Below are 25,827 nucleotides of genomic sequence, written 5' to 3' on the forward strand. Positions count from 1 at the left end.
AGACGTTCAAATTTATTGACAATTTGTAAAAGTACATGACCACAGCAGCCCATTCCGGTTTGTTGAACAACAGCAGCCATCCATACAGAGCCCAGCTGTCTCTATGTTTTTGGTTTGTCCACTTGAATGATCGGGAACCTCGAGCTCCTTCATTTGAGCTGGTCAGCTGGAATGGAAGAAAAACTGTATCAAAGCAGAAGTATTGAATTTTTGTTGAAATTTGGCGACTAATTTTTGGAATTTCGACCACTGGCTGGTGTTGAGAATTAACGTTAATCAGTCTCTAGTGATGTTTGTTACCTTCAGAGATGTCAAAGAAGGCTAAACCAATTTTTTCCACCACTAGCTGAGTATTTCTTCAAGGACGACGAGAATCATGATCCTCAGTGGTCGTACGAGCAGCTGGTTGAAGCAAAGCTGAGCATGGGTGGCATCACGATCAGTCCCAGCGAAATCGAAATCATAGGCTACACAACGCACTGCGTGTTTCAAATCTTGGAGCATTGGATTGCTCACTAGTAGACATGAAGATCGAGTATAGAGTGAATGCTGCTGGTGAGATTCTCTGTCTGTCTGTCTGTCTGTTTATCTGTCTGCCTACCTGCCTGTTTGTGTGACCTTCCAGTGCAACTCATCCATCCATCAGTCGCTCTGGTTGCTTGCATGTCTGTCTGTCTGTCTGTCTGTCAGAAGAGCTTGTTCCAAGAGGATGAGTATCAAGATGTGTTCCTCTTGTGATAGAACATTTTGAGAGGTGGGGCACAAAGGCAGAGAATATTTTGCAGCATTTGTCACAACAGTCAGCAAATCCAGAAGCCAATTTTAATGTTTCCATGTTCATGTCATATTGGAGAAAAAGATTTTCTACAATTCTGCAAAGATGCAATGCCAAAGTTATCCTCACAAATCTTTCAAAACTGTCACCTAAACTCTCTAAATGGTGATTTAGAGAGATTATTTGATTTTGACATTCAAAGTCAAGTCCATTAGTTAATGACTTTGTTGTTTGCAAGGACTGATTTGTATTTTAAAAAATCCTAGCATATGTACAAGTAGAATCTGTATGAGAATAAATTATCTGTCTGTCTGTCTGTCTGTCTGTCAATACATATATTTTCATACATCAGCACTGTTACAGTCTAATTGTCCAAACACCAGTCCAAAATCCCACAATGGGCCACACAACAAAACCCAACTACTTATATTCATTAGCATTGCATCTTTGCAATGCTATAGACAAACAGCAAAGCCAGTACTCTGTCAGTCTGTCTGTTTAGCACTACATCCGTAATTAATCTTTTCTAGTGTTTAATACTGCCTACATAAAGTCAACCCTCTAATAGATGAAGCCATAATCAAGCTACTGAATTGTGCATCCAATAGTGCGTACACTTTGGGAAAAGGGAGGGTGTGCTTTGTACACCGTAAAATTGTCAATAATTTTAAACGACCCCTAATAAAACTTTCAACCTAACCGATGTACAATAAATACATTAAAACTAACAACTACTAGCACACAAAATCTATACAAATTAAATATCCATCCAGTTGTTTCAACTAGATTCTGTTTAACCCTTATACAAAAATAATTAAGCACCAACAATACCAACCTTGTACTGTAATGTGTATCTCCTGAGATACTAATGATGTCTCTCCTGTGCGAATTTGAACATCGATAATAACATCTCTTTCATCAGTCACATTGATAGATTTTGTAATGGAGGCCCATCCATTGACCATAACGTTAGAGGAAGGAGGAATGTTGAGAGAACCAGCAATAGTCAAGAAATATATGTTCACGTAGCCATTGTATATGACTCCAAATGAAATAGTAGCTGGATGATAGAGTGACACTGTCATGTTGTGTAACTCTATGATGCGAGGAGGCAAATCTGCAACAAAAAACTCAAATGGCACCACCAAACTGCTTGTTCTATTTGCTCTTCCAACACACACACACACACACACACACACACACACACACACACACACACACACACACACACACACACACACACACACACACACACACACACACACACACACACACACACACACACACACACACACACACACAATACACCACAAAGACAAACGCAATACACCACAAAGACAAACACACAAACAAACATACACACCACAAAGACAGACAGACAGACAGACACACACACACACACACACACACACACAGACACACAGACACACAGACACACACACACACACACACACACACACACACACACACACACACACACACACACAAACACAGACAGACAGACAGACAGACAGACAGACAGACAGACAGACAGACAGACACACACACACACACACATCTAGTTTATAATATGAAGCTGACAATGCTGATGATACTGGCAAGAACACTGGCTAAGTGTCAAGACTGCTGATACAGACACTGTCCAATTTCCAATATCATTTTATGAGTGTCAACAATTCTAGTCTCTACAATGTAGTGTTTTGTCTCTTAACTCCCCCGCAAACTTGTTGCAAAGTCACTTCCCATGTCTCCCAACAGTCTGCTGTCAAGAAGCTGGTCTCTTCTCACACCTCCCAGGCATTGTCCTTTACCCCATCATTCTTTGTACTCTCTACAGTAGACTTTATTTGCCACAAGCACACATAACAACAAATGTTTAATCTCTGATTTGTCAACACAGAAGCATGTGCTTCCAGTGGACACTGAAACACTTTCCATTTCAATGCTGGAGTTGAACTTGAATCAACTCCAGCATCAACGATGTTCACGTTGCTACGTGCCAGTGTTTAAATACGATGCCATCTGAGTGTCCTTGCCAGCATCCTCGCCAGCATTGTGAGTGTCGTCAGTTTCATATTATAATCCAAGCTAAAGAAAGATTGACAAACAACTATAGCCTGTTGACATTGCAACATTCTTACCCTTCTTCTGGACGACAGTAAAGATATTGCTGGCAATACCTCTTTGCTTGCACCGAAAATCTCCAACTGAATTCCAAGAACCGGTCAATACATCATCATTACCATTAGTACCACTTTTGATACAGGGATCGCAGCGATTTGTTTTTAGAACAAGATCACCGTTGTGATACCAATAGGTCATATCTCTAGCAGAAAGGCTGAATCCCACCGGTTCACATTTCAGAATAAACGAGCCATTTTTATACACAGAATCAATTCCTGTCAGTTGAACAGACTTGCCTAACGTACCTACAATAAACACGTGTGAATATTTCATATCGAAAGCTTTAAGTTTTCTCAAACTGACCACTTAAGTTCCCTCTTAATTAATCATCACTCACTAATAAGCTTAATTAAAAACCTACTTTTTCCAGAAACATCAAGTAAAGCTATCTGATCAGAAGGTATACAGACAACAATTTTAGTAAATGACGTGCAGCATCTATTCAAGGACGCCGCATACTGTATCAAGAGAAGTCAGTGGCGTAACCAGAAGGGGTGCCTGAGGACCCATGCCTTCTGTCTTGGATCACTGGCAGGAAATATTTTGTCCTCACTATAAAGTTCAAAGTTATACCAAAAAGCTGACACAGACAGTCGATCCGTACTCCAAGGCATGCATGCGTGCGTGCAGTAAGCCATGCTCTTCGCGATTCTGTAAAGAAACCGCCATGTCAAGAAATTGATTCAATGGCAATGTACAATTCTGAGCACTCTGCCAGTTACATCGTGCTCTGCAGCAGAGATCTTTCAGTGGGCTAGCAAATCAAGACGGACTTAAGATCAACTATGGGAAACCAACGGCTTGTGGGACTAGCCCTCCTCAGTGGCAAAATTGGAAGGCACAATTTTTGTAAAAATACAAATAAACATCAACTGGCTAGGAAAATAGTTACACACGTATAACTCTAGCGTGCCTATTTAGCTAAGCATGACTACAAACATAATAATAGAGCATACCTGACAATAAGTGTACAGTCAAATTGAAAGTTGTACATGTACATACAGTAATGCTTGTGTACGTGCAGTTTCCATTTGTAAACATGATAGTTTCTATCTAAACTAAACATGATAGTTTCTACCTAAACAATCACCAGGTAAGTTAATTAACTAACGAACAATATTTCATGGCTGACTACTGATAAATCACTGGATGACCTGCCCACGTGGTCCACAAGGGTTAAATAATGAACGTACCAGCGCTAAGTCAGAGACCCTTCTTGACCCATTGTGGACCGCAATGCTGACTTTATCATGTCGTAGGATCAATTGAGCACTCAAACTCACAACTACATTGTAGTTACTGGCCATGAACAAACAATTCGTAATGTCAAGTAGTAGTAGTAACAATGCTGCAATTGTGGGGAAAAGAGATAATTCAGCCAGCTTTAGAGCAGCCTCCGGGGAGACGACAGTCTGAGTTTCACCACTTGCAGGTTTATACTCAAGCCAATCCAGCGACTTAATTAGCTCATGCAGCTTTGACTGTACACGTGTCATCACTGGTTCCCTCTGGCAAGCCATCCTTTTCACTGGCAAAGAATTGTAGTAGGGACTTAAGATCGTCTTCTAGAGGGTCAGACAAACCTCTTTCCACGTCTACTCTGTCAGTCACAGGAGCTAAAAGAGCACCCCAACTAGTAGGCTGGGGTGGTTCCGTGGGACAGGAAACTAATGCTAGTTACGCCACGCCACTGCTCCTTCATATCCATAGAGACGTAAAAGCAGTGCTAGACAAATTCGTAAGACACCACCCTCGACGACTAGCTAGAGATGCATGACTAACATGTTTGAAGACTCTAAATAATAATATACTGCTCGCAGCTTACAAATTCAAAAATTTGCAGGGATTACTGATTTAGATGATTTTGCTGTACAGCAAATAGCTTGACGTTGATTACTACTTTCTGCACATGCCAGCAACACTTTACAGCAAGTTAGAATGTCTACAATACATATCGTTTATGTTGATGACCACCACCACCACCACCACCATCTTCCCCCCACCACCATCTTCCCCACACCACCACCATCTTCCCCACACCACCACCATCTTCACCACCACCATCTTCCCCACCACCACCATCTCCCACCACCACCATTCCCCCACCCACCCACCCACCCCCGATTCATAATCCTGGCTACGCCACGGGAATGGGCAATACAAGAGACCTAAGAGACCCTAGCTTGTTGAGGGTCTCGTAGGGACTGCAAGCAGACGAACACGTGGCGAAAATCTAACGCTTTGGCCTGTCAAACGAGCGATAGGTATAGCTCAGGCCTCACTCTCCTAATTCACAGTTTATACTTATGCACCCCAAACAAGTGTGTTTGTTATCCTACCTTGCAATTGCAGAAACAAACATCCAAGCAACAGACCAACACAATGACGTGTTAGGCCATCCCTTGCACGCGACAAGCTCACACGTCGCGATACTGTCGACGTGACGGTGTGAAACAGTGACAGCTACAAACGAACGCGCGAAACATGAAACTATGAGAAGCAAATGAGAGGAAATTGAATATGTAGAATACCAAAAGACGAAACGTAGGCAAATGAGCGACCAGATACATTAGTTCAGTGTAGGACTTCGTGAAAACGTAAGCAGAAACCGAATATCCAATAAAAATTAATACTAAAACGCGCTAAAAGCACACCAAACGAAACTTGAAAGTACAGTGTACCGAGCCTGGGATAGTCGATTACACTGATAGCCCGTATATGATGACGTCGTTGTGTGTCTGTGTGCCTGCATGCCTACCTGTCTGTAAGCATGCATGCATGTATCATCATTTCAGATGAACCTACATACATGAGTATGTATGTATGTATGTATGTATGTATGTACGTATGTATGTATGTATGTATGTATGTATGTATCTATGTATGTATGTATGTATCTATGTATGTATGTCTAGTTATATACACTGATAGCCCGTGTATATATATATATATATATATATATATATATATATATATATATATATATATATATATATATATATGACTGATGACGTCGTGTGTCTGTGTGCCTGCATGCCTACCTGTCTGTGAGCATGCATGCATGTATCATCATTCTAGATGAATATACATACATGAGTACATACATACATAAGTATGTATGTATGTATGTATGTATGTATGTTGGATAGCCTAGTAACGCGTTTCCTGAAACAGTGGTCTGGACTAGCAAAACCGGCTAACCCATCCATCTTGTTTCTGTCTGTCAAAGATTGTGGTCTAGGTCTTCCCAAGCCTTCAACCAAGCTCATGACATTGGTCAGCTGCAAATTGCGCCGCTTGCTGGATTCCGGCGACTGTGTGGTCAGGCAGTTAGCAGTTTGTGAAAGCCATCACCAATTGCAGATAAAGAACCGCAAATTTGTTGCTGCTAAATTTGCTGTGGACTCGTCCCTCAAAGATATTGAACGCTCTATACTGCAACAAGTGGAGAACGTTGACCTTGACACTCTTCAGCAAAGGACTGTCCAAGGATCCTTCTTTAGGTCTGATTTCGACCAACAACAGGGCTGGTCAAGAGTGATAGGTCATCTTCCTGATGCGATTTTCAAATGGTCAGTCAATGCCATCGTAGACACCTTACCTCACAACGCTAATTTGTTTCGATGGAGGAAATCCGCTACTGATCGTTGTCCCCTTTGTTCAGGTAGGCAGACGTTGCTTCACGTTCTTAACCACTGCCCAATTGCTCTAAATCAGGGTAGGTTCACTTGGCGGCACAATGAAGTGCTCTCTCTTATTAGAGACTTTCTAGACCAGCACCTCTTGCCCAACTTTGAGCTTGAATGCGATCTTCAGAACTGCTGCTACGGGTTCTTGCTTCGGACCTTCTTCTTCACTCTCCGTCCTGATATATGTATCTTTAACAAAGAGGAAAAGCGCATAGTACTAATGGAACTTACTGTACCTTTTGACGAACTAATGACTGCAGCGGCACACAGGAAAAGCACCAAATACAGAGATCTCGTTTACAACATCCAAGATGCAGGCTATCATGTTTCGCTTGTGACAGTAGAAGTCGGTTCTAGAGGCCTTGTTTCTGACTCTTTTTTCACTTTCATCAATGACTGGACAAGTACCAAGGGTCATGAATCGTCGTCTCTTTTCGATTCTATACGTCGTAAAGTAATCTGCTCTTCCTACGCCATCTGGTCAAGAAGGAACAGTGACTCGTGGTTTTAAATTGTAATGCTTATATTATAGTCATGTTTGGATAACTTGAGCTTAGCTACTAGCTGTTATTGTGCGCAGCTGTAAGAGTGCAGCTTAGGCATAGCTGTAGTTGCTCCCCTTAGGTTTGTAACCATAATAAAGGGTCTCTCACATGTATGTTTGTATGTATATGTATGATTAAATCAACAACTCAGTCCATCATCGTGGTATAAATGTATGTATACATCTATACACTACGTTGTGTGTCTAATATACGTACGTGTGTATGTAATACCATGGTATGTAAGTAGATAGGTAGCCAGCCTCCAACCAGTCTCGTGCAACTTGTGCATATGGGCGTGTTCCGTTGTGGCACCCTGATGAGCGTTCCTGGTGCCACACCAAGGCACCAGCCCTACGTGAACTCGGCCAGCCCTGCAATCTGTCCTCGCTGTCGACTGTAAATCAAAGTAAAATCCTGGAAATAACACTATTGTGAGACTCTGTTTGCAAGCGAATATGACTCCTCCTGTAGTTCCTCCCCGGACTTCCGGAAGACTAGCATGTAGCCTCGCATTTCGCTGAGCTAAACGCACGTGAATCACACGAGGAGGAGGAGCTTTTACCGGAATTGCTTTGGCAAAAGCTCCTCCTCCTCGTGTGATTCACGTGCGTTTAGCTCAGCGACTGCGCGGAAAAGCCTGGCTTGCGAGGCTACAAAGCATGCGGATAAGACAAACATTCAGGGCTCTGTAAAGATTCTCAACGTAAGCTATCTAGTAATTCATTTTACATTATGTCTCCACAAACGCTAAAAATAAAAACAACAGCCACAACTTCGAGAGCGCTGTTTAACTTAATAAACTTGAAAGTATCTACATCCAGTAGCTTCACAGTCTCAGTATAGACGTACACAAATAATGAAAATACCACCTTGTCAACACAAAAAGTCTAGACTACCATACACTCAAAAAAACTTTACAACTTTGCAGTTAATCTGTCAATATAACTGTATATCTTGAAATAAAATCTAGAGCACAGTAATCCACAAATAATCATTAGATACATAATAGTAAATTGTAAAGCTCAATTGTAAAACACTCGAAATTTCAGTCCAACCAGTGGTAATCCCTCCAACCAATAACGATGCTTCCAACGACGCCAGCAACAACGACACCCAAACTGACACTAACACCGACTCCTAGACAACACGTAGACATTACAATGAGTCTTCAGCTCAGTGCCGACACTTTGTCATGCCTACCTACCGTGATTACTGTCACGAGTAGTGGGCTTTGATGTGCCTACAAACACGACCATAGTTATAGCTGTATTCATACTCTCTGAGTGTATGTATACTTTGACACTACATGTGTACTCATCTATACTACAGTCTGCTTACTGTATGTACTGCAGTATGTCATACCTGGTCAGTGATTTTCCTACAATACATTTGATGCGTCCTGGGACGCATTTGAGGAAGTTGGGACCCAGATTTCAGACAGCGTGGACGCACCTATTATGTTCATCCTTGTCTACTAGGAAGGACCACTAAACTGCTAAACCCTGGCTGCAAGTGCAACCAGGCGCTCATTAAACGACTGATTAAAATAAGAGTTGCTCTACTAGAGGTCAAAAGGTTTTAGCTGTTGGTCAGTTGGTCAGTCGATCCTACAAGATAATTGGATAATGACCATCGCTCCACACATTGCATCACAATATTCCTTTGATGTGCAAAGTTTATCCTTTGGTTTCCTTTGCAGGAAGGGCTGATGATAACCTAATAAACTTAAATAAATAACCAATAAATGAGAGCCAGATATATTATAATCATACTACAGGTGATGACAGATAAACAGATGTAGTACATGTAAACAAATGAGAAACCAGAACGCAAGTGCCTACAGCAGGAACTCAACAGTACACGTACTGTGTACTTGAATTTAGTGTTTTTGTGAGCTGAAAGGTTAGGGTTAGCACAACGCACCACCAATTCTCACCACGCCTTTTAAAGTGGGCTAAATATGCACATACAGACGAGGACGCATGTTTTGAAGAGGCTAGGAAAATCACTGCTGGTATATACCAAGAGGCATTCAATATTACAGACGACATGTAAACGCAAGGCTGCATGGACTGTAGGTGGTTTGAAGTCCATGTAATTAAAATTAAAATTCAAATTCTCAATTCGTGTGCATCTCAAAATCCACAATAATTAATTAATTTTAATCAGTACTGTGTATACTTTTCAATTCCATATTAACTTAGACCACATGATCTAACCTGTTGTTTCACTGAAAGGATGAGGTACATTGTATGAGCAGATCTCCTGCATACTCAGTGTCCAACGCCCCTCGAGACACTCATCTACTTCAAGTGGGCACACAGAAGTGCAGTTAGGTGCTTCTTCTCCTTTAGCACACGACAACGTGACACGCAGTACACTCAGTGATGATATCTCCTGTTTGTTCAAGTTTGAGTCTTCAGGCAAGTGACATATCGAGTTACCAAATTTTGTTGATGAAAGACGTGGCGGTAAGCAAACAATTTTGTGACCGTTTTGACTGGATGTTACAAATCTGTCGTTAGAATGATCAGAATACAGTGGGAATTCGTCTAAAACAGATAATCCGTTTGAAATCTTAGACTAACAAAACAGACAAAATAAACAAGAAAATAGACAAACAGACAAAAACGGAAGCCCACTGTGGTCGGAGGTGATCGGGCCCGACCATCACTCGAAAACATCGACCATCACTTCACACGTTCTAGCTAGTGTTCTGCTTGCTTCAAGCTAACGAGCAATGGAAGGTGAGCCGTTCATTAAAAGGTGAGCACTTTGACACAGCGGCAAACCTGCCCTGCTATGATACCATCTATTATACGATGTATAGCTATTGCTCAGGGCTCTAAGGTATGGTGAGATCCAACACAGCAGTCTGCATGTCAGCGATGAGCAAGGGCACTATTCTAGGCTAACACTAACACTAACCCTAGACCATAACCCTAACCCTAACCCTTGTAACCATGCCATACTATGAAATGTAAGACTAGTTTTAGTCTGCACTTTCAGATCTTCGACCATCAACGGTGTGATACATTCTGTTTGGCGCTTCTTGCCTGTTTTGCGACTATGCATGATTGTCCGGGAGTCGTCTACTTATCTAAAATAGAAATAAATAAATCACACCCCTTAATGCAGCAGATACCCGACCACCACTCCAAAAATCCTGGGCAAAACACTGAGTTACAGATAAACAGACAAACAGAGACACAAACAAATAATTAATATCAATTTTCATACAGGCAAGCACACAACTGCAAACATTGTATCGTACCGTACGACACTGGTGGTAGCGTCACTTCGACGATAGGACTCGTACTAACTCCATGCTTGTTCTCTGCCAACGTCCTCACATTATAGATCGCACACGGACGTAGTCGACTGATGTTTACCACACGAGTATAATACCTCATACCAGACATACCGGGTGATACATTGACTGACACGTTTCGAGTCACCCACTCCGTAGTACCAGCCGGTGCATACTGCAGCAGGTACACATCAGGTCCCATATCTCTATTACCAATCATCGACCAATCAAAACTGACGGTTACAGACACACTCGAGTGTCCGATAACAGACACCGAAGGAGCATCAGGAGCAACAGGTGGACCCACAACAATCAACGTCACCGATACGGTCGAGTCAACATCCGGAAAAAGTACTGCATGTAGAGTGAAGTTGTACTGCCCGGAGTCGTCGTAGTCGATCAACGAAGAATCGTTCGAATCCTTGTGAAAAGGTAGCTTTAACTCAATCAGACCATTTGTGGGAAAGTGACACTCATGCAGTTGTGATAACCGAAAGCCGTCCTTGTACCATGCACAGAAGCTAGTCAATGCATATGTGACGTCTATAGACAGTTTGAAAGCTCTAGTGCCGTATTCAACACGAATGATCTTGTCACTCCATCTTTGTCTCAAGATCGGTGGATCTAGTAACACACACCTACACGTCAATACAACTACAACATATATACAAATGTTTATAATTAATTAATTTAATTGTATATAATTAATTAACTATACTGTTTTATAATTAATTAATTAATTAAATGGTATATAATTAATTAACTATACTGTTTTATAATTAATTAATTAATTAAATTGTATATTATCAATTGACTATACTGTTTTATAATTAATTGAGTATACAGAGACTGGCGTTGTCCTGTAAGGACGCGCTTTGAAAGAATAAAATATTAAATTATTGAATTAATTATATTGTTTTATAAAATTATATTGTTTTATAATTAATTGACTATACTGTTTGATAATTACATAACAATATAATTAATTAATTATTAATTGACTACACTGTTTTATAATTAATTAATTATATTGTATATAATTAATTGACTATACTGTTTTATAATTAATTAATTAATTATTTACAATATAATTAATTGACTATACTGTTTTATAATTAACTAATTAATTATATACAATATAATTAATTGACTATACTGTTTTATAATTAATTAACTAATATTATTAACTGTATTTTTTGTAATTAATTAATTAATTATATTGTTATATAATTAATTGACTATACTGTTTTATAATTAATTAATTAATTATATTGTTATATAATTAATTAACTTTTCTGTTATATAATTAATTAACTAATATTATTGACTGTACTGTTTTGTAATTAATTAATTAATTATATTGTTATATAATCAATTGACTATAAGTTTTATAATTTAATTAATTAATTATATATGTTGCTATATAATTAATTAATTATACTGTTTTATAAAATTAATCATAAATCAATCTGTAATCATCAGTTATTTGTTGCTAACCTATAACATCCACTGTGACGTCGTCACTGCAAAACTGTTGTTGTGCTGTTTTTGCACAACATCTGTATCGTCCTCGTGATGCTTGCGTTGCATTTGCACAATGGATTTCCTGACCACTTCTAAATATTTCAACAGTATCGCTCATTACTAGCATGGTGTCGTTGTGAAACCACGCTCTTTGAAAAGCTGATATTCCAGTCACTTGGCATGTCAAATACAAAGTGTGGCCAATTGCCAGGTTAAGAGTACTTGTACCAGACTGTAGTGTTGGTGACTCAATCGTCACTTGAACTGATGTAACTACAACAAATCAAACAGTCAGTCATCCAAGAAGTCCTTCATGCAAATTTAATAACCTTAAACGTGCATACGCTAAGGTTACTGTAGTTATAATTAAACATTAATATTAAATTGTTCAAATGTCAGTAACATTGTTCATCAATTTCGCTTCGATTATTTCGCTCCAAGCTAAAAACTACGTAACAGAGCATCGGCTACTTGCAAAAACAATCAAACGATACATTCTGATGTCATCATATTTAACTAATATCAATAATTTAAAAGATAATTACTATCAACGGTTGTGGCACCAAAGTGCCCCTTGGAGTCACAGTTTTGGACTCCTTTGTTAAATTCAAACGTCAACCTTGCAAAGTTCCCTTCCCCAGTTGTTTACCTGGCACAAATGAATCCAGCTCACAGACCAGATTTTACAGTTAACATCTACCCTCTCTTCTAGTCAAAAACAGGGCTACTGTGTCTGTGTAAAAGTTAAACGCACATAATAATTAAAAATAATAATATGTAGCTTAGTGGTTAGCGACAACAGCTACCACTCCATGGTTTGGGGGTTCAAACCCCAGTGACGACAATAAATTATGAAACTTGTCTGTCTGTCTTTCTCATGTTTCTCTAGCTTTAGACTATGACTCGTTTCAATCGTTGGAGAGTTTCTGTGGTCTCGCAAATGGTCCGATGATGTTCGGTGCTTTCCTGGTGATCATTGGTATCCACTAGGCGTGCTTGCCACGAGTTCACAGTCACCGTAATGCCTGCAATCTATATCGAATTGGCTAGTCATTGATTGCCGTGTGGACTACACAGAAACATGTACCCTGCTGGGCTCACCTGCCGGGTTGGTGGGCACCCAGTTGGGGTAAAGACTCCACTTGCCCATTATGGAGGGGCATAATTCATGGTACTACATGTATAGTTTGCAAAGCCTATACAGTACTACAGTACCCAATTTGGGTCAGTATAACAACACAACACACATACACATTACGTCATAGAAAATATCCAGAAACGCATACATCCTACAAAACACATTGCAAATACCTACAACACCAGGCCTCATTAGGCCAAACCTCTCCTCTTGTCAGATATAAAAGGGGGAGGGGTTTGGCTACCCGCCAGCTGATGCAATGCCAGATGCATTAGCGCACTAGCCCCGTCCCCAGACTCTCTCTCGCTAGTCTTGTCCAGTGCCTGTATGACAATTCCGCACCTGGAATAGTCATAGGGGCACCGGACAAGACTAGCGCGAGAGAGTCTGGGGAGGAGACTATTAGCGCACTACCATGCAATAATTAATTAGAGTACATACCATGTGCACATACCAAACATTAATGACATTCTCATCACACCTGCTTATCAGCAACACGCAGAAATTAACACGTCAACTGACATTTGCGTAGGCAGCACTCTTGACATTCAACTTACTTTTCTTTGTGACTAGCAGTAGCATCACTACTGTCACCGTGAATGTAGTGACTGTCGCCGCCATGGACTCACTTATTCTGTCCACTAGTGCTCAGAACGACGACAATCTAAAAACTAGAATCGGCGCTACACGGGTATGGGAGGCCGAGGCTAGAACAATCTAGAACATAAAACGACATCACACATCACAACATTTGCCTAATTAATTACAACAAACAGCAGTGACGACGCACACGACATAGACCGAGTAATTTTGCAAAGCAATCCATTCGTTGACACACAACATTGGAGCAAATGTTTGTCATGCGTCTATGTTGTGGAACGACGTCGAAGCAACTGGCGAAATAAAGCGCCGCGTTTCGCAACGAATTTCATGCGTAGAGCGCAACAACGCGTACGAGCAATCAAGTACACATGCTAGCAGACTGTTGCATGATTTGACAGCTCGGATGTCACCTACCTGACGGTTAGAGAGACGGCGGCGTCAAACCCGTGATGTGGTGTTGTTATGACGCACGAAAATGACGCGCGGAAACGACACGCATGCGTGATGACGTAACCTTTTACTGCAACTCATTCAATGAAATTACCTATTTTTAAACAACAATGCTGACAGTTTTCTATCAATAAAAGATACTAAAGTCACGTCGTGTGACTCAAATCTTTCTTCAGATTGAGTCATTCCGTAGAAATTAGAGATATTGATGGATTGATTGATATTAATTAGCAACATAATTTTTTTGAAACTGTAGTTATCGTAAATAATCTACAAACAAGTGTTTGTTGTAAATTATTGTAGTAGTGATTACAATCCAAAAACCTTTGTTAATAATTAATTAATTAATTAATTAATTACTTAATACCATCTGTACTATGCCTTCATTGGCAAACTGATCAAGCAAGTAGTGCCGTCGCTGTATATATAGACCTGGGAAGGCCATGGCCCCCTATACTTTACGCAAGAGTGAACCACAAGGGTCAGTAGACGGTCACGTGACATATGACTAACTAAATCAACCACTCGCTCTGCCTACTGCGTAACACGTGACCAAATAAAGTCTGGTCTGATATCAATGACAACAATATCAAATTTTTAAAAATATACTTTTAGACAATCAATTCAATACCCGAGGGGTGACAGTTAGGGTCCAGTAGATGGTCACGTGACATATAACTGACTCAACAACACGCTCCGCCTAATGTGTAACACGTGACCAAATAAGTCTGGTCTGATATCAATGACAACAATATCAAATTTTTAAAAATCTATTTTAGACAATTATTAATTCAATATTCATTAATTTAATTCTCGATTAGACTTTCCCACTTGGATGGGTTATAAAAAATAAAATTTTAAAATTAATATTAATTATTTATATCAAAAATCATAAGCACTAATCCAGGTAGCAACACAGTAAGGAATTATAATAATTTTTTATAATAATTAATTATAAAAAAATTAAATATTATAAATTAATAATAATTAATTTATATAAAAATTTATAGCTCACCCATTACTGTGTGTACACTAACAATTTTTGATACAAATAATTAATATTAATTTTTAAAAATTTTATTTTTATACTATAAACTAATAGCCATGCCAGACTGCCAGAAACCTGCCAAACTCCAGCAGCTGGCCTCTCCAATTTTCAAGATCCAGCGATGCCACACTAAAAGTATAAGATTCTGTGCTACGTAGATGGTACTGAACTTGTGTAGTATATTTCAAGTTGGTCAGTCAATATCACTCAACTCTATCAGCGTGATTCTCTCTCAAACAAACACAAATAAAGTATGACGTCATGCTACATTTCCCTTACATAAATATACAACACAACCTCTATACATACAACGGATTACTTCTCTCGCTCAGTTAGTGTGGTCTAGATCTGTTAGCACGGTGTACGTCTTTGCGGAATATGATTCAATGATTTGAAGGCTCTTGTTTCCTTCGTTTTGCTGTTCTGTTGACTGTTGTAGTGTGGCGCTGTTTTGTGATGTCTCGATCATGAGCTCACCGACAGCGCAATGCAGCATATCGACTTTTTTGTTAATTCCTTTGTATAAAACAAACGACTTTTACACATCAGTTGTAGTACTGAGATAACACTGTGCAGACACGTCGCAGTACAAAAGTAATTGTGTGCCTGTGTGTGTGTGTGTGTGTGTGTGTGTGTGTGTGTGTGTGTGTGTGTGTGTGTGTGTGTGTGTGTGTGTGTGTGTCAGTCTGTCTGTCTGTCTGTGTCTGTCTGTCTGTGTCTGTCTGTCTGTGTCAGTCTGTCTGTCTGTGTATGTCTGTCTGTCTGTGTATGTCTGTCTGTCTGTGTCTGTCTGTCTGTCTCTGTCTGTCTGTCAGTGTGTGGTGTGTGTGTGTGTGTGTGTGTGTGTGTGTGTGTGTGTGTGTGTGTGTGTGTGTGTGTGAGTCTGCACGTCAGTCTGTGTGTCAGTCTGTCTGTCTATGTCTGTGTGTGTGTGTGTGTGCATGTGCGTGTAAGCCACAATCAACGCACAATAACACAACAATCTACATTTCAACACATGCAACAACAAATCGCCACACAACAACGACACCACAACCATCTCCCAACACACACCAAACCACACTACCATCACCACACCATTCTACACTCAAACTTCAACATCACCAACCATCATCTCACCTTCTAACAACATTCTATTAGTTCCAGCTTGCGATTGCTTTACATATTCTTTCCTCTTCTCAGCATCATTAGCACTCAAGGATCTTCGAAAACGCTGCTCTGGCTTAACAGACTGACAATGCCTTAACTGATTTATACTAAACAAATTGTCCAAATGTTTGGCAGACAGTTGAGGCAAAGGTGGACATCCTAACATGGGTGCCACATGTCTTCCATCTCTTTGACTGTGTGTGTCTATATCATCACACTGTACAAAGATATTCGAAGTGAGACTTTGCTTGTCGGACGTATGATCCACATTCACATTACTAGAACGCTCTTGCCCATCTGTCTTGCTTAGATCATCGTGGCTGCATGTCGAGTCATTGGTAGAGTCCGTGTCATTATGTTCCTTGTCTGCGGGAGGCTTTTTGTCGTGCAGCTGCTGTTCGTTATTTGTCAGCTCCATCTGTGAAGAGTTCAGGTGGGGTGGAGTAGAGATGTTGTGTGACATCCGTGTCATGCACGTGTTATGTACGACTAGTACGATTATTATGAGAATCACGACGGTAATGATGCCTGCCACGATGCCAGCAATGAGACTGGTATTATCGGTTCCTATGATATATAGATACAAAGAGTTATGACAATTGTGTCTATAGCTTGGGGTATATTTTGTTATGCATGCCTACCGTGACTGCTGTTGACAGTAGGAGGCTTGGATATGCCTACAAAACAACAGGCATGTGATTCATGTTTGACCTCTGAGTATCACACACACATGCACGCACACATGCACGCACGCACACACACACACACACACACACACACACACACACACACACACGTACACACACACACGTACACACACACACACACACACACACACACACGTACACACACACGTACACACACACGTACACACACACACACACACACACACACACACACACACACACACACACACACACACACACACACACACACACACACACACACACACACACACACACACACACACACACACACACACACACACACACACACACACACACACACACACACACACACACACACACACACACACACACACACACACACACACACACACACACACACACACACACACACACACACACACACACACACACACACACACACACACACACACACACACACACACACACACACACACACACACACACACACACACACACACACACACACACACACACACACACACACACACACACACACACACACACACACACACACACACACACACACACACACACACACACACACACACACACACACACACACACACACACACACACACACACACACACACACACACACACACACACACACACACACACACACACACACACACACACACACACACACACACACACACAGTCTAACCTCCTGTCTCTGTCCCATTGATATTTGAAGATATATTGTGTGAACATACCTCCTTTTTGCTAAGCGTTCCATGCCCCTCGAGACACTTCGTTACCAGAGCAGGACACATCAGAGTGCAATTGGGTGCTTCTTCGTTTTCAGCACACAAGAGAGTGATATGAACAACGGGTGAACTCGGGGCAGATATGTTGTCTGTGTTCAAATTGGAGGGTTCGGGTAAGTGACAAATAAAGTCGCCGATGGCTGTTGATAGAAGATGTGATGGTAAACATATGGCCATTTGAACGTTGTGAATGGATGTTAGGAATCTGTCACTAGACTGATGAGGATACAGTTGAAATTTGTCTAAAGGAAATAATTTCAAATGTTAGACTAACAAACAAGCAAGCATGCAGACATATTGACAGACAGACAGACAGACAGACAGATGGACGAACGAACAAAGAGACATACATGCAGACAGACAAACAGACGGACACACATAGACAGACAAACAGACAGACAGACAGACACACACAGAGGAACACACACACACACACACACACACACACACACACACACACACACACACACACACACACACACACACACACACACACACACACACACACAGACAGACAAACACACAGACAGACAAACAGACAGACAAACAGACAGGCAAACTGATAAAAGCCTAACATCGCACATGCAAACAAACAACCATACACATCTCTACCCTACCATAAGACACCGGCGGTAGTGTCACTTGAACAACATCACTCGGTGGACTAACTCCATACTCGCTGCTCGCCAACATCCTCACCTCATAACTCAAACACGGACGCAGCCAATCAATACCCACCACACGACCATGCAACACAGCCTCAGTCACATTGATATTAACCCACTCCTCAGTGCCCACCAATGCATACTGCAAAAAGTACATGTACACACCCGGTGATCGACCATCATCCCCAACAATCGACCGATTCACATTGACCGTTACAGACAAACTTGAGTGTCCAACCACCGACACTGAAGGAGCATCTGGAGCAACAGGCGGACCCACGACGATCAACATCACCGACACGGTCGTGTTAACATCCGAAAACATTGACGTATGTAGAGTAAACCGATATCTTCCAGAGTCGTCGTAGTCGATTGGACGAGAATTGCTTGAGTTGTTGCGTATCGGTAGCTCTAGTTTGACGTGAGGATTATCACTGAATTCGCATTCGTACGACAACTCGCCGACATTCTGTATTATCTGTTCGTCGTCTCTGTACCATATACAGTGACTTATGAGTGGGTAAGTCACGTTTACAGAGAGTTTAAAATGGTTGGTGCCTTTCTGGACGAGGAGGATTCGTTTGTGACCCCAACTTGTGGTTATGATTGGCGGATCTATTGAAATGCATAACAGTTTGTTACTAATAAATGAAGCTGTGTTCTAGCTTCAGAGCTACGTGTGTGTGTGTGTGTGTGTGTGTGTGTGTGTGTGTGTGTGTGTGTGTGTGTGTGTGTGTGTGTGTGTGTGTGTGTGTGTGTATTTGTGTCTGTCTGTCTGTCTGTGTGTCAGTCTGTGTGTCTGTCTGTGTGTGTTTATGTGTACATGCATGCACATGTGTGTGAGCGCACATGTGCGTGTCATATCAAAATTGATATCAACTATTTACAAAGTACACATTCAGATAAAATACTTTGTATATATTTAGTTCATAAACTCAGAATAAAACCTACATATCACGCATACATACACACAAATCTCTATGTTTCTAATTAGCCACAATTCAATCCATAATTATTATTTATTCAATAAATTATGTTGCTAACCGATGACAACGACTGTAATCTCATCACTGCAGACTTGTTGCTGTGCACAGCACTTGTACCGCCCTCGTGCAGATTGAGTCACATGTGGTATTTGCATCGTTTGGCCACGACTACGCAGTCTAATACCATTGCCAATTAGTGGGTCATCATCACGAAACCAGTCGATTGGAAACGTTATTAATCCGATCGCGTAGCATTTCAGAAACAGGTCGTGATCACTTGCCACGTTGAAAGTATCAGACGTCAATGGTCCAGTAGGTAAGCCGATTGTCACACTAACTGATGTCCCTACAACAAGACAAAATGTATATAATTAATTAATTAATTATTGATACCATGCAAGTGCCCTTGTACAGTATAATTAAACACTGATATTAACAAAATACTGTGTGTGTGTGTGTGTCTATTTGTTAGTCTGTCTGTCTGTTTGTGTTTGTGTGTGTGTGTGTGTGTGTGTGTGTGTGTGTGTGTGTGTGTGTGTGTGTGTGTGTGTGTGTGTGTGTGTTATTTCATATGGCTTTGCATCTACCAATCATTTGCATACAACAGCTGGGTTCCTTTCTTATACAAAAAGCAAGAAGCCATCTAATCATCTAATCAAGGAAACATTTACATCATCTGTGGTGCACATTACTCCATCTGTTATTATTCATGAGTGCTATTTTGATCATAATTTCCATTGTCAGTGTTCAAAAAAGTGGTCATCAAGTTGTCATTTGACGACTAACTGAGTTCATGTGATGACCAACTACACCAACAAGGTTGCTGCCATCCAAACAACTAAGTCACTCAAGTCATGGTGGACCCAATAAATTTCGTTTTTATTCTGTAGAGTAGAAAAGGACAGACTGAGAGCCTCCGAAATCCTGGAATTTTGTTTACTCGTCTCAACAATCAGGAGCACGTTCGATTGGACTCTTCAAGCCTCTTCCAAAAGAGTCTGAAAAAGCACGTCCCTCTTCCAACTTCTTCCAGCTCTGAGGGGCGTGCTCTTCCAACCAGCAGCAGAGTCGGTAGAGTTGGCTATTCCGACTATAGCGGCAGGACTGTAGAATTTGTGAGAGGAGCGTGCATACTGAGCCTCTCTGAAAGAGGCTGGAAAAACCGAATCAAACGCGCCCCAGTAAATATTTGACATTCATGAGATATATGTAAAGTCCTAAACTCCTTAAGACTGAAAAATTTTGTGAGGTTGCATGCCAAGATGAGGACTATGTGTGCCATGAAATTAGGAACACTGCATTGTACTATATATAGCATGTGTACTGCCCAATGAAAGGATTGTGTCAGCTATTGCTCCTTCCTCGCTTCCTTTCTCTAAATACAGACTTACTAAACTTAGAAGGTAGAAGGGTAAACGTTTTCACACCCCACAACAACAGGAAGCAGTGCAATTTAGCAATATCCTTTACATTATGTAAAGAAGAGAACCTTTGTCTTTAGGTATGCAACTATTCTGGCAACTACACATGCACACACACACACACACACACACACACACACACACACACACACACACACACACACACACACACACACACACACACACACAGATCAACCCAGGTGGAGGGAAAACTTAAGACATTGCTCAGTATATTACATGACATCTGCTGGCCTTAAATTTCTACCAATCAAAAATCCAGACTTAGAGAATAAAAATAGAACGTGAAATTAGTAGACCGAACAGGCAACTTTCTGCACAGAACACGGTTTTGTTTATCTATTTCTATATAGTTGGCAATGTGTAGAATACATTTGCTACAAAAAATTTCAGTATGCACGTGTACAACAAATTCAAAGAAAATAAACACAATAATTAAATTAATTAATTAGGAGCTGCAACTATGGGTTCAGGACGCGTGAACAAATAGAGTGCCCCGTGAACAAACAGGAACGAATGTGAACAAACTATAAGCCATGAACAAATGAAGGGGTCGGTACAGTAACAGTACAAATGCGTTTCAACACCCAAATGCCAATGCAAGGCGTCCACCACTTGGAATTCATACCATGCAACAGAAATGCCTGCTTATCTATGCAGATACCAAGTGCCATCCGGCATATCTATGCAAACACTTCACGGAATGCAGCAGCAGAGTGATTGTCGCCTACTCTACATGCATTGACACTTGACTTACCTTTCTCTGCAATTAGCAATTGCAGCACGGCGGCAGCAACTACACTCCATACCACAGCCATTGACAACTTTATCCACAATAACTCCAACCTAAAAGTACAAACGAGGTGATGCAACAGGAAACGAGAACAAACGACAACAAACAGATGCGACACGCGGTTAGAGAGTAGGGCGGTGTGCACGATTTCTGAAGGGTTGCAATACATTCAATTCGTCGCCGTCGAAATGTAGATTAATTAGACAAAGCGTGAACTTCACGGAATGCTCGACACGAGCGGCAATCCGCCTAACAGGAACACGTCCAAACATGCACGCGCGGGGCAGGAGAAATGTCTAGCAAGATGCCACACTGTAGCATGAGGCCACACTGTAGCAAGATGCCACACTGTAGTAAGATGGGCCACACTGTAGTAAGATGGGCCACACTGTAGCAAGATACCACACTGTAGCAAGATGCCACACTGTAGTAAGATGCGCCACACTGTAGTAAGATGCGCCACACTGTAGCAAGATGCGCCACACTGTAGCAAGATGCGCCACACTGTAGCAAGATGCCACACTGTAGCAAGAGGCCACACTGTAGCAAGATGCCACACTGTAATTCCACGATAGAGGAAACTGTGTTCGCTAGCGACAATCAATCTCTTGCGTCTAGCGCAAAAGTTGAGGAACTTGTTGGTTACGACGCGTGCGACTTGACAGCTCGGATACCACCCGTTGTAAACGACTACCTGTAAAGTGTCCTCAAGTGTCGACGTCGTCCGTCAAAGCGACTGCTGCTGAGCTTGTGGCGGGTTGTATGACAGGAAGTCTGAATGACGCTTTTTCATACAAACCGCAGACTTAATTAACTTAACGCATGCGTGGTGATATACCATCCTCTAAATTTCTAAATTTAATTTGTTAGCTTATACTAAAATATTCAATATTAATGTTTTATGCGTAATAATATATTATCAACTTTTTAAATTTAATTTTTTAGTCAATTTAAAATATTTAATTAACGCATGGGTGGTGATATATTTAAACTTCTTAAATTTGTGTTAGTTCATTAATTTAAAATATTTGAATATTAATGTTTTATGCGTAATAATATATTATCAACTTTTTAAATTAAAATTTGTTAGTCAATTTAAAAGTATTTAGCGCATGCGTGGTGATATATTTTAAACTTTTTAAATTTGTGTTAGTTAATTAATTTAAAATATTTTTAATTTTATATTTACGCGTAATAATATATTAAAAAATTTTTAAATTAAATTTGTTAGTCAATTTAAAATATTTTAGCGCATGCGTGGTAATATATTGTATTTTTTTAAATTTTAAATTTTGTGTTAGTTAATTAATTATAAACGTTTTAACGTTAATTAATTAATGCATGCATGTAATATACTTTTAACCTTATAAATTAAATTTGTTAGTTAATTTAAAATATTTTAGCATTCATGTTTTAACGCATGCGTGGTAGCATAATTTAACACAATTACACTAAATAGACTACTAAACCAATTATTACGTATACAATAACATAGTACGAATATAATTTTTTAGTTGTAATTACAATTACAGTAAATTACAATTAATTAATTTTAAATAATTAATTACAAGTATGCAAGTACAAAATGGTGCATAGCCTCGGCTTCCCAGACCCGTGTAGCGCCGATTTTAAAAGCGAATCGGCGCTGCACGAGTCTGGGAGACCGAGGCTAGTCTGTTAATGTTTTCTGTGACAATATACGTCTATTGTATTGTAGATTTAAAACTGTAATATAGCAAATCGTTTTCTAGTTACTTTATTGTGACGCAACTGCGTGCAATCGCTGGGCACACTGACAGAAATTCTATTTATAGAAATTTGTGCTTACGTAAAGGGAAATCCCCAGTGGTCAGCACTGCACTGAGACCCTTTGTCAAGATATATCGGGAATGTTGTTCACATTGTTGCTCACGTTGGCGGCGTTGTTTTGTAATATTTCTGCGACTTTGGGTGCCACCTCCTCTCCACCTACGCTGCAAATCTGGGGACCGCCAACCGCAGTGCCAATCGGAGCCACCCTGACACTCACATGTCAGGTGACCGGAAAACCACATCTAACTCTCACAGGATGGAGAAAGGACGGAGTGGATATAACAGCAGGCGGAAAGTTTAGCGAAAAAGTATCGGGTACCTTTCAAGTGCTGCAAGTGTGGACTGTTAGCAAGTCAGACGAAGGACGATACGAATGTGTGGCAGATTCCGAGCACATGAACCAGACAGCTAGCTATACAATACACGTTCAAGGTAAATCACAAATATGGGCGTTTACCGGCCTTAACGTTCTAGATTTCGATTTCCGCTTTCTATAGAGCCACCTCAGATATACAACTTTTCAGACGCGACTATTGTTAGTGAGGGTGCCAGTGTAATGCTGCATTGTTTGAGTAAAGATCATTTGTTTTTGAGATGGAAACTTAATGGTGTGTATGTTGACTACTTGCCGAGATATCAGGTTTTTGATGTTGGAGAGCGAATGTTAATTGAGAATGTAACTGAGAGTGATGCTGGTGTTTACACGTGTGTTGCATTCAATCAACGCTTTGAGACTTTGAAGGACATAGAACTAGTTGTAAAATGTGAGTTCTTGTGCTCTGTAGCTGAACTTGTGTGTGTGTGTGTGTGTGTGTGTGTGTGTGTGTGTGTGTGTGAGAGAGAGAGAGAGAGTGTGTGTGTGTGCACGTGTGTGTGTGTGTGTGTGTGTGTGTGTGCTTGTTGTGGGTGTATATAGGACTTGCTTGTCAAGTAGAAATCGTGCATATGCGCTCTAGCTTCATGATGTTGATGATGATGATGATAATGATAAACGTTTATTTACCACGAAACCATTCAGTCCAGAGGACTGATCAAGTATGGTACTCTAGCACAACCACAGCTACAACACATATACAGTACAGTCTCGACAAAAACAGTCATATATACAGTATACTGTATCTACATGATAATGGAATCAATTTTAGTTTATACACGTACTTCTATTTTATTCTATAAACAACAATATCTATTTTAATTATTTCTTGACTCAATGACTGACTTTGGTAGATGATTCAATCCACACTTTGGTACATGTTAAAGTATTGACTATAAAGCGATAAAACTAAAGCTGTACATGTTGCTCTGTATAAGCCAAAGGTGTGATATAGTATCGTCATCATGATTCTGCTTGTTTGTTTGCTTGCTTACTCTAATTGCCTAACACTTCGTTAACCTGTCTGTCAGTCTTTAAAGTACCTGTTACTGTATGATGTCACTGTGCCACTCTGTTGTTAATTGAGCTGCCTGTCTGTTGATCATCTGGTCTGCATGCTGAGTGTCATCTACTCTTCTGTAGATGCACCAAAGGTCGTAGCAGAACCACAAGATACTGTTATGCCGATTGGATTCTCAGCTGTGCTTCGATGCATTGGCAAAGCCATGCCTCATGCTCAAGTTAGTTGGTTGAAGGACAACAAGTCTATTTCTGCAGACACTCGATTAGTGCAAGAGAACGATGGGTTGCTTTTTATGAAACTTCGTGCAAACGATAGTGGAGAGTATCGCTGCTTGTTGAAAAATGCCATCGGAACAACATCATCACGGCCAGCCATCCTTCAAGTTATTGGTATTGATACATTGATAATTACTATTTACTAATTGCTATTTCAGTACACACACACACACACACACACACACACACACACACACACACACACACACACACACACACACACACACACACACACACACACACACACACACACCATATTCATAGTATTTATGTACTAGCCTTGGAGAGTTTTGTCCAACAAAATATTTCAACCATTTATGATCACTCAGTATCTCTTCCTTGCAACGACAGCCATCAGTGGACAACAGACAATGCAGTTATCGATTTCAAGTATGACAATGATGTAAACCTGCTGCACAACGGATCACTACAACTAACCAAGACAACATACGAAACCGAACACCATTACTACAGCTGCCTTTTACACATTCTCAAAGCTCACAAATTTCAATTTCAACTCAAGAACTTCCACATTACAGTCAATCGTAAGTTAGGCTCGAGGGTCCAG

The 25,827-nt window shown here is 40.5% G+C and overlaps 4 protein-coding genes across 5 annotated transcripts in view; 1 reads left to right on the forward strand and 3 right to left on the reverse strand.

Annotated features, from left to right (window-relative positions):
- Window positions 1-7,877: 7,877 nt before the first annotated feature.
- Window positions 7,878-14,236, reverse strand: LOC134176931 (tyrosine-protein phosphatase Lar-like). The gene is made up of 7 exons (XM_062643615.1): window positions 14,183-14,236; window positions 13,723-13,882; window positions 12,001-12,300; window positions 10,468-11,127; window positions 9,413-9,745; window positions 8,398-8,433; window positions 7,878-8,330 (listed from the first exon to the last, which is right to left on the reverse strand). The coding sequence occupies exons 2-7, from the start codon at window positions 13,784-13,786 to the stop codon at window positions 8,239-8,241; spliced, it is 1,485 nt and encodes a 494-aa protein (XP_062499599.1). The 5' UTR covers window positions 13,787-13,882; window positions 14,183-14,236; the 3' UTR covers window positions 7,878-8,238.
- A 1,190-nt stretch (window positions 14,237-15,426) lies between these two features.
- LOC134177509 (uncharacterized) lies at window positions 15,427-22,548 on the reverse strand. The gene is made up of 9 exons (XM_062644296.1): window positions 22,470-22,548; window positions 21,740-21,828; window positions 19,602-19,889; window positions 18,510-19,172; window positions 17,790-18,134; window positions 17,057-17,092; window positions 16,580-16,982; window positions 16,386-16,522; window positions 15,427-15,782 (listed from the first exon to the last, which is right to left on the reverse strand). The coding sequence occupies exons 2-9, from the start codon at window positions 21,798-21,800 to the stop codon at window positions 15,595-15,597; spliced, it is 2,121 nt and encodes a 706-aa protein (XP_062500280.1). The 5' UTR covers window positions 21,801-21,828; window positions 22,470-22,548; the 3' UTR covers window positions 15,427-15,594.
- A 1,076-nt stretch (window positions 22,549-23,624) lies between these two features.
- The window catches only part of LOC134177511 (hemicentin-2-like), a 3,475-nt gene continuing 1,272 nt past the window's right edge, over window positions 23,625-25,827 (forward strand). For both annotated transcript variants that reach the window (XM_062644298.1, XM_062644299.1), the window contains exons 1-4: window positions 23,625-24,019; window positions 24,085-24,351; window positions 25,104-25,373; window positions 25,538-25,804. In XM_062644298.1, coding sequence (XP_062500282.1) covers window positions 23,665-24,019; window positions 24,085-24,351; window positions 25,104-25,373; window positions 25,538-25,804 — 1,159 coding nt within the window. In that variant the 5' untranslated portion in view covers window positions 23,625-23,664. The remainder of the gene's footprint in view (window positions 24,020-24,084; window positions 24,352-25,103; window positions 25,374-25,537; window positions 25,805-25,827) is intronic.
- LOC134177510 (roundabout homolog 3-like) overlaps window positions 25,738-25,827 on the reverse strand; it is a 6,003-nt gene continuing 5,913 nt past the window's right edge. Inside the window, exon 7 of the mRNA XM_062644297.1 lies at window positions 25,738-25,827. This exon is cut by the window's right edge and continues 14 nt beyond it. Coding sequence (XP_062500281.1) covers window positions 25,799-25,827 — 29 coding nt within the window. The 3' untranslated portion in view covers window positions 25,738-25,798.

This window comes from Corticium candelabrum, chromosome 3 (assembly GCF_963422355.1).
Source record: "Corticium candelabrum chromosome 3, ooCorCand1.1, whole genome shotgun sequence".
In the NCBI taxonomy this organism is placed as follows: Eukaryota; Metazoa; Porifera; class Homoscleromorpha; order Homosclerophorida; family Plakinidae; genus Corticium; species Corticium candelabrum.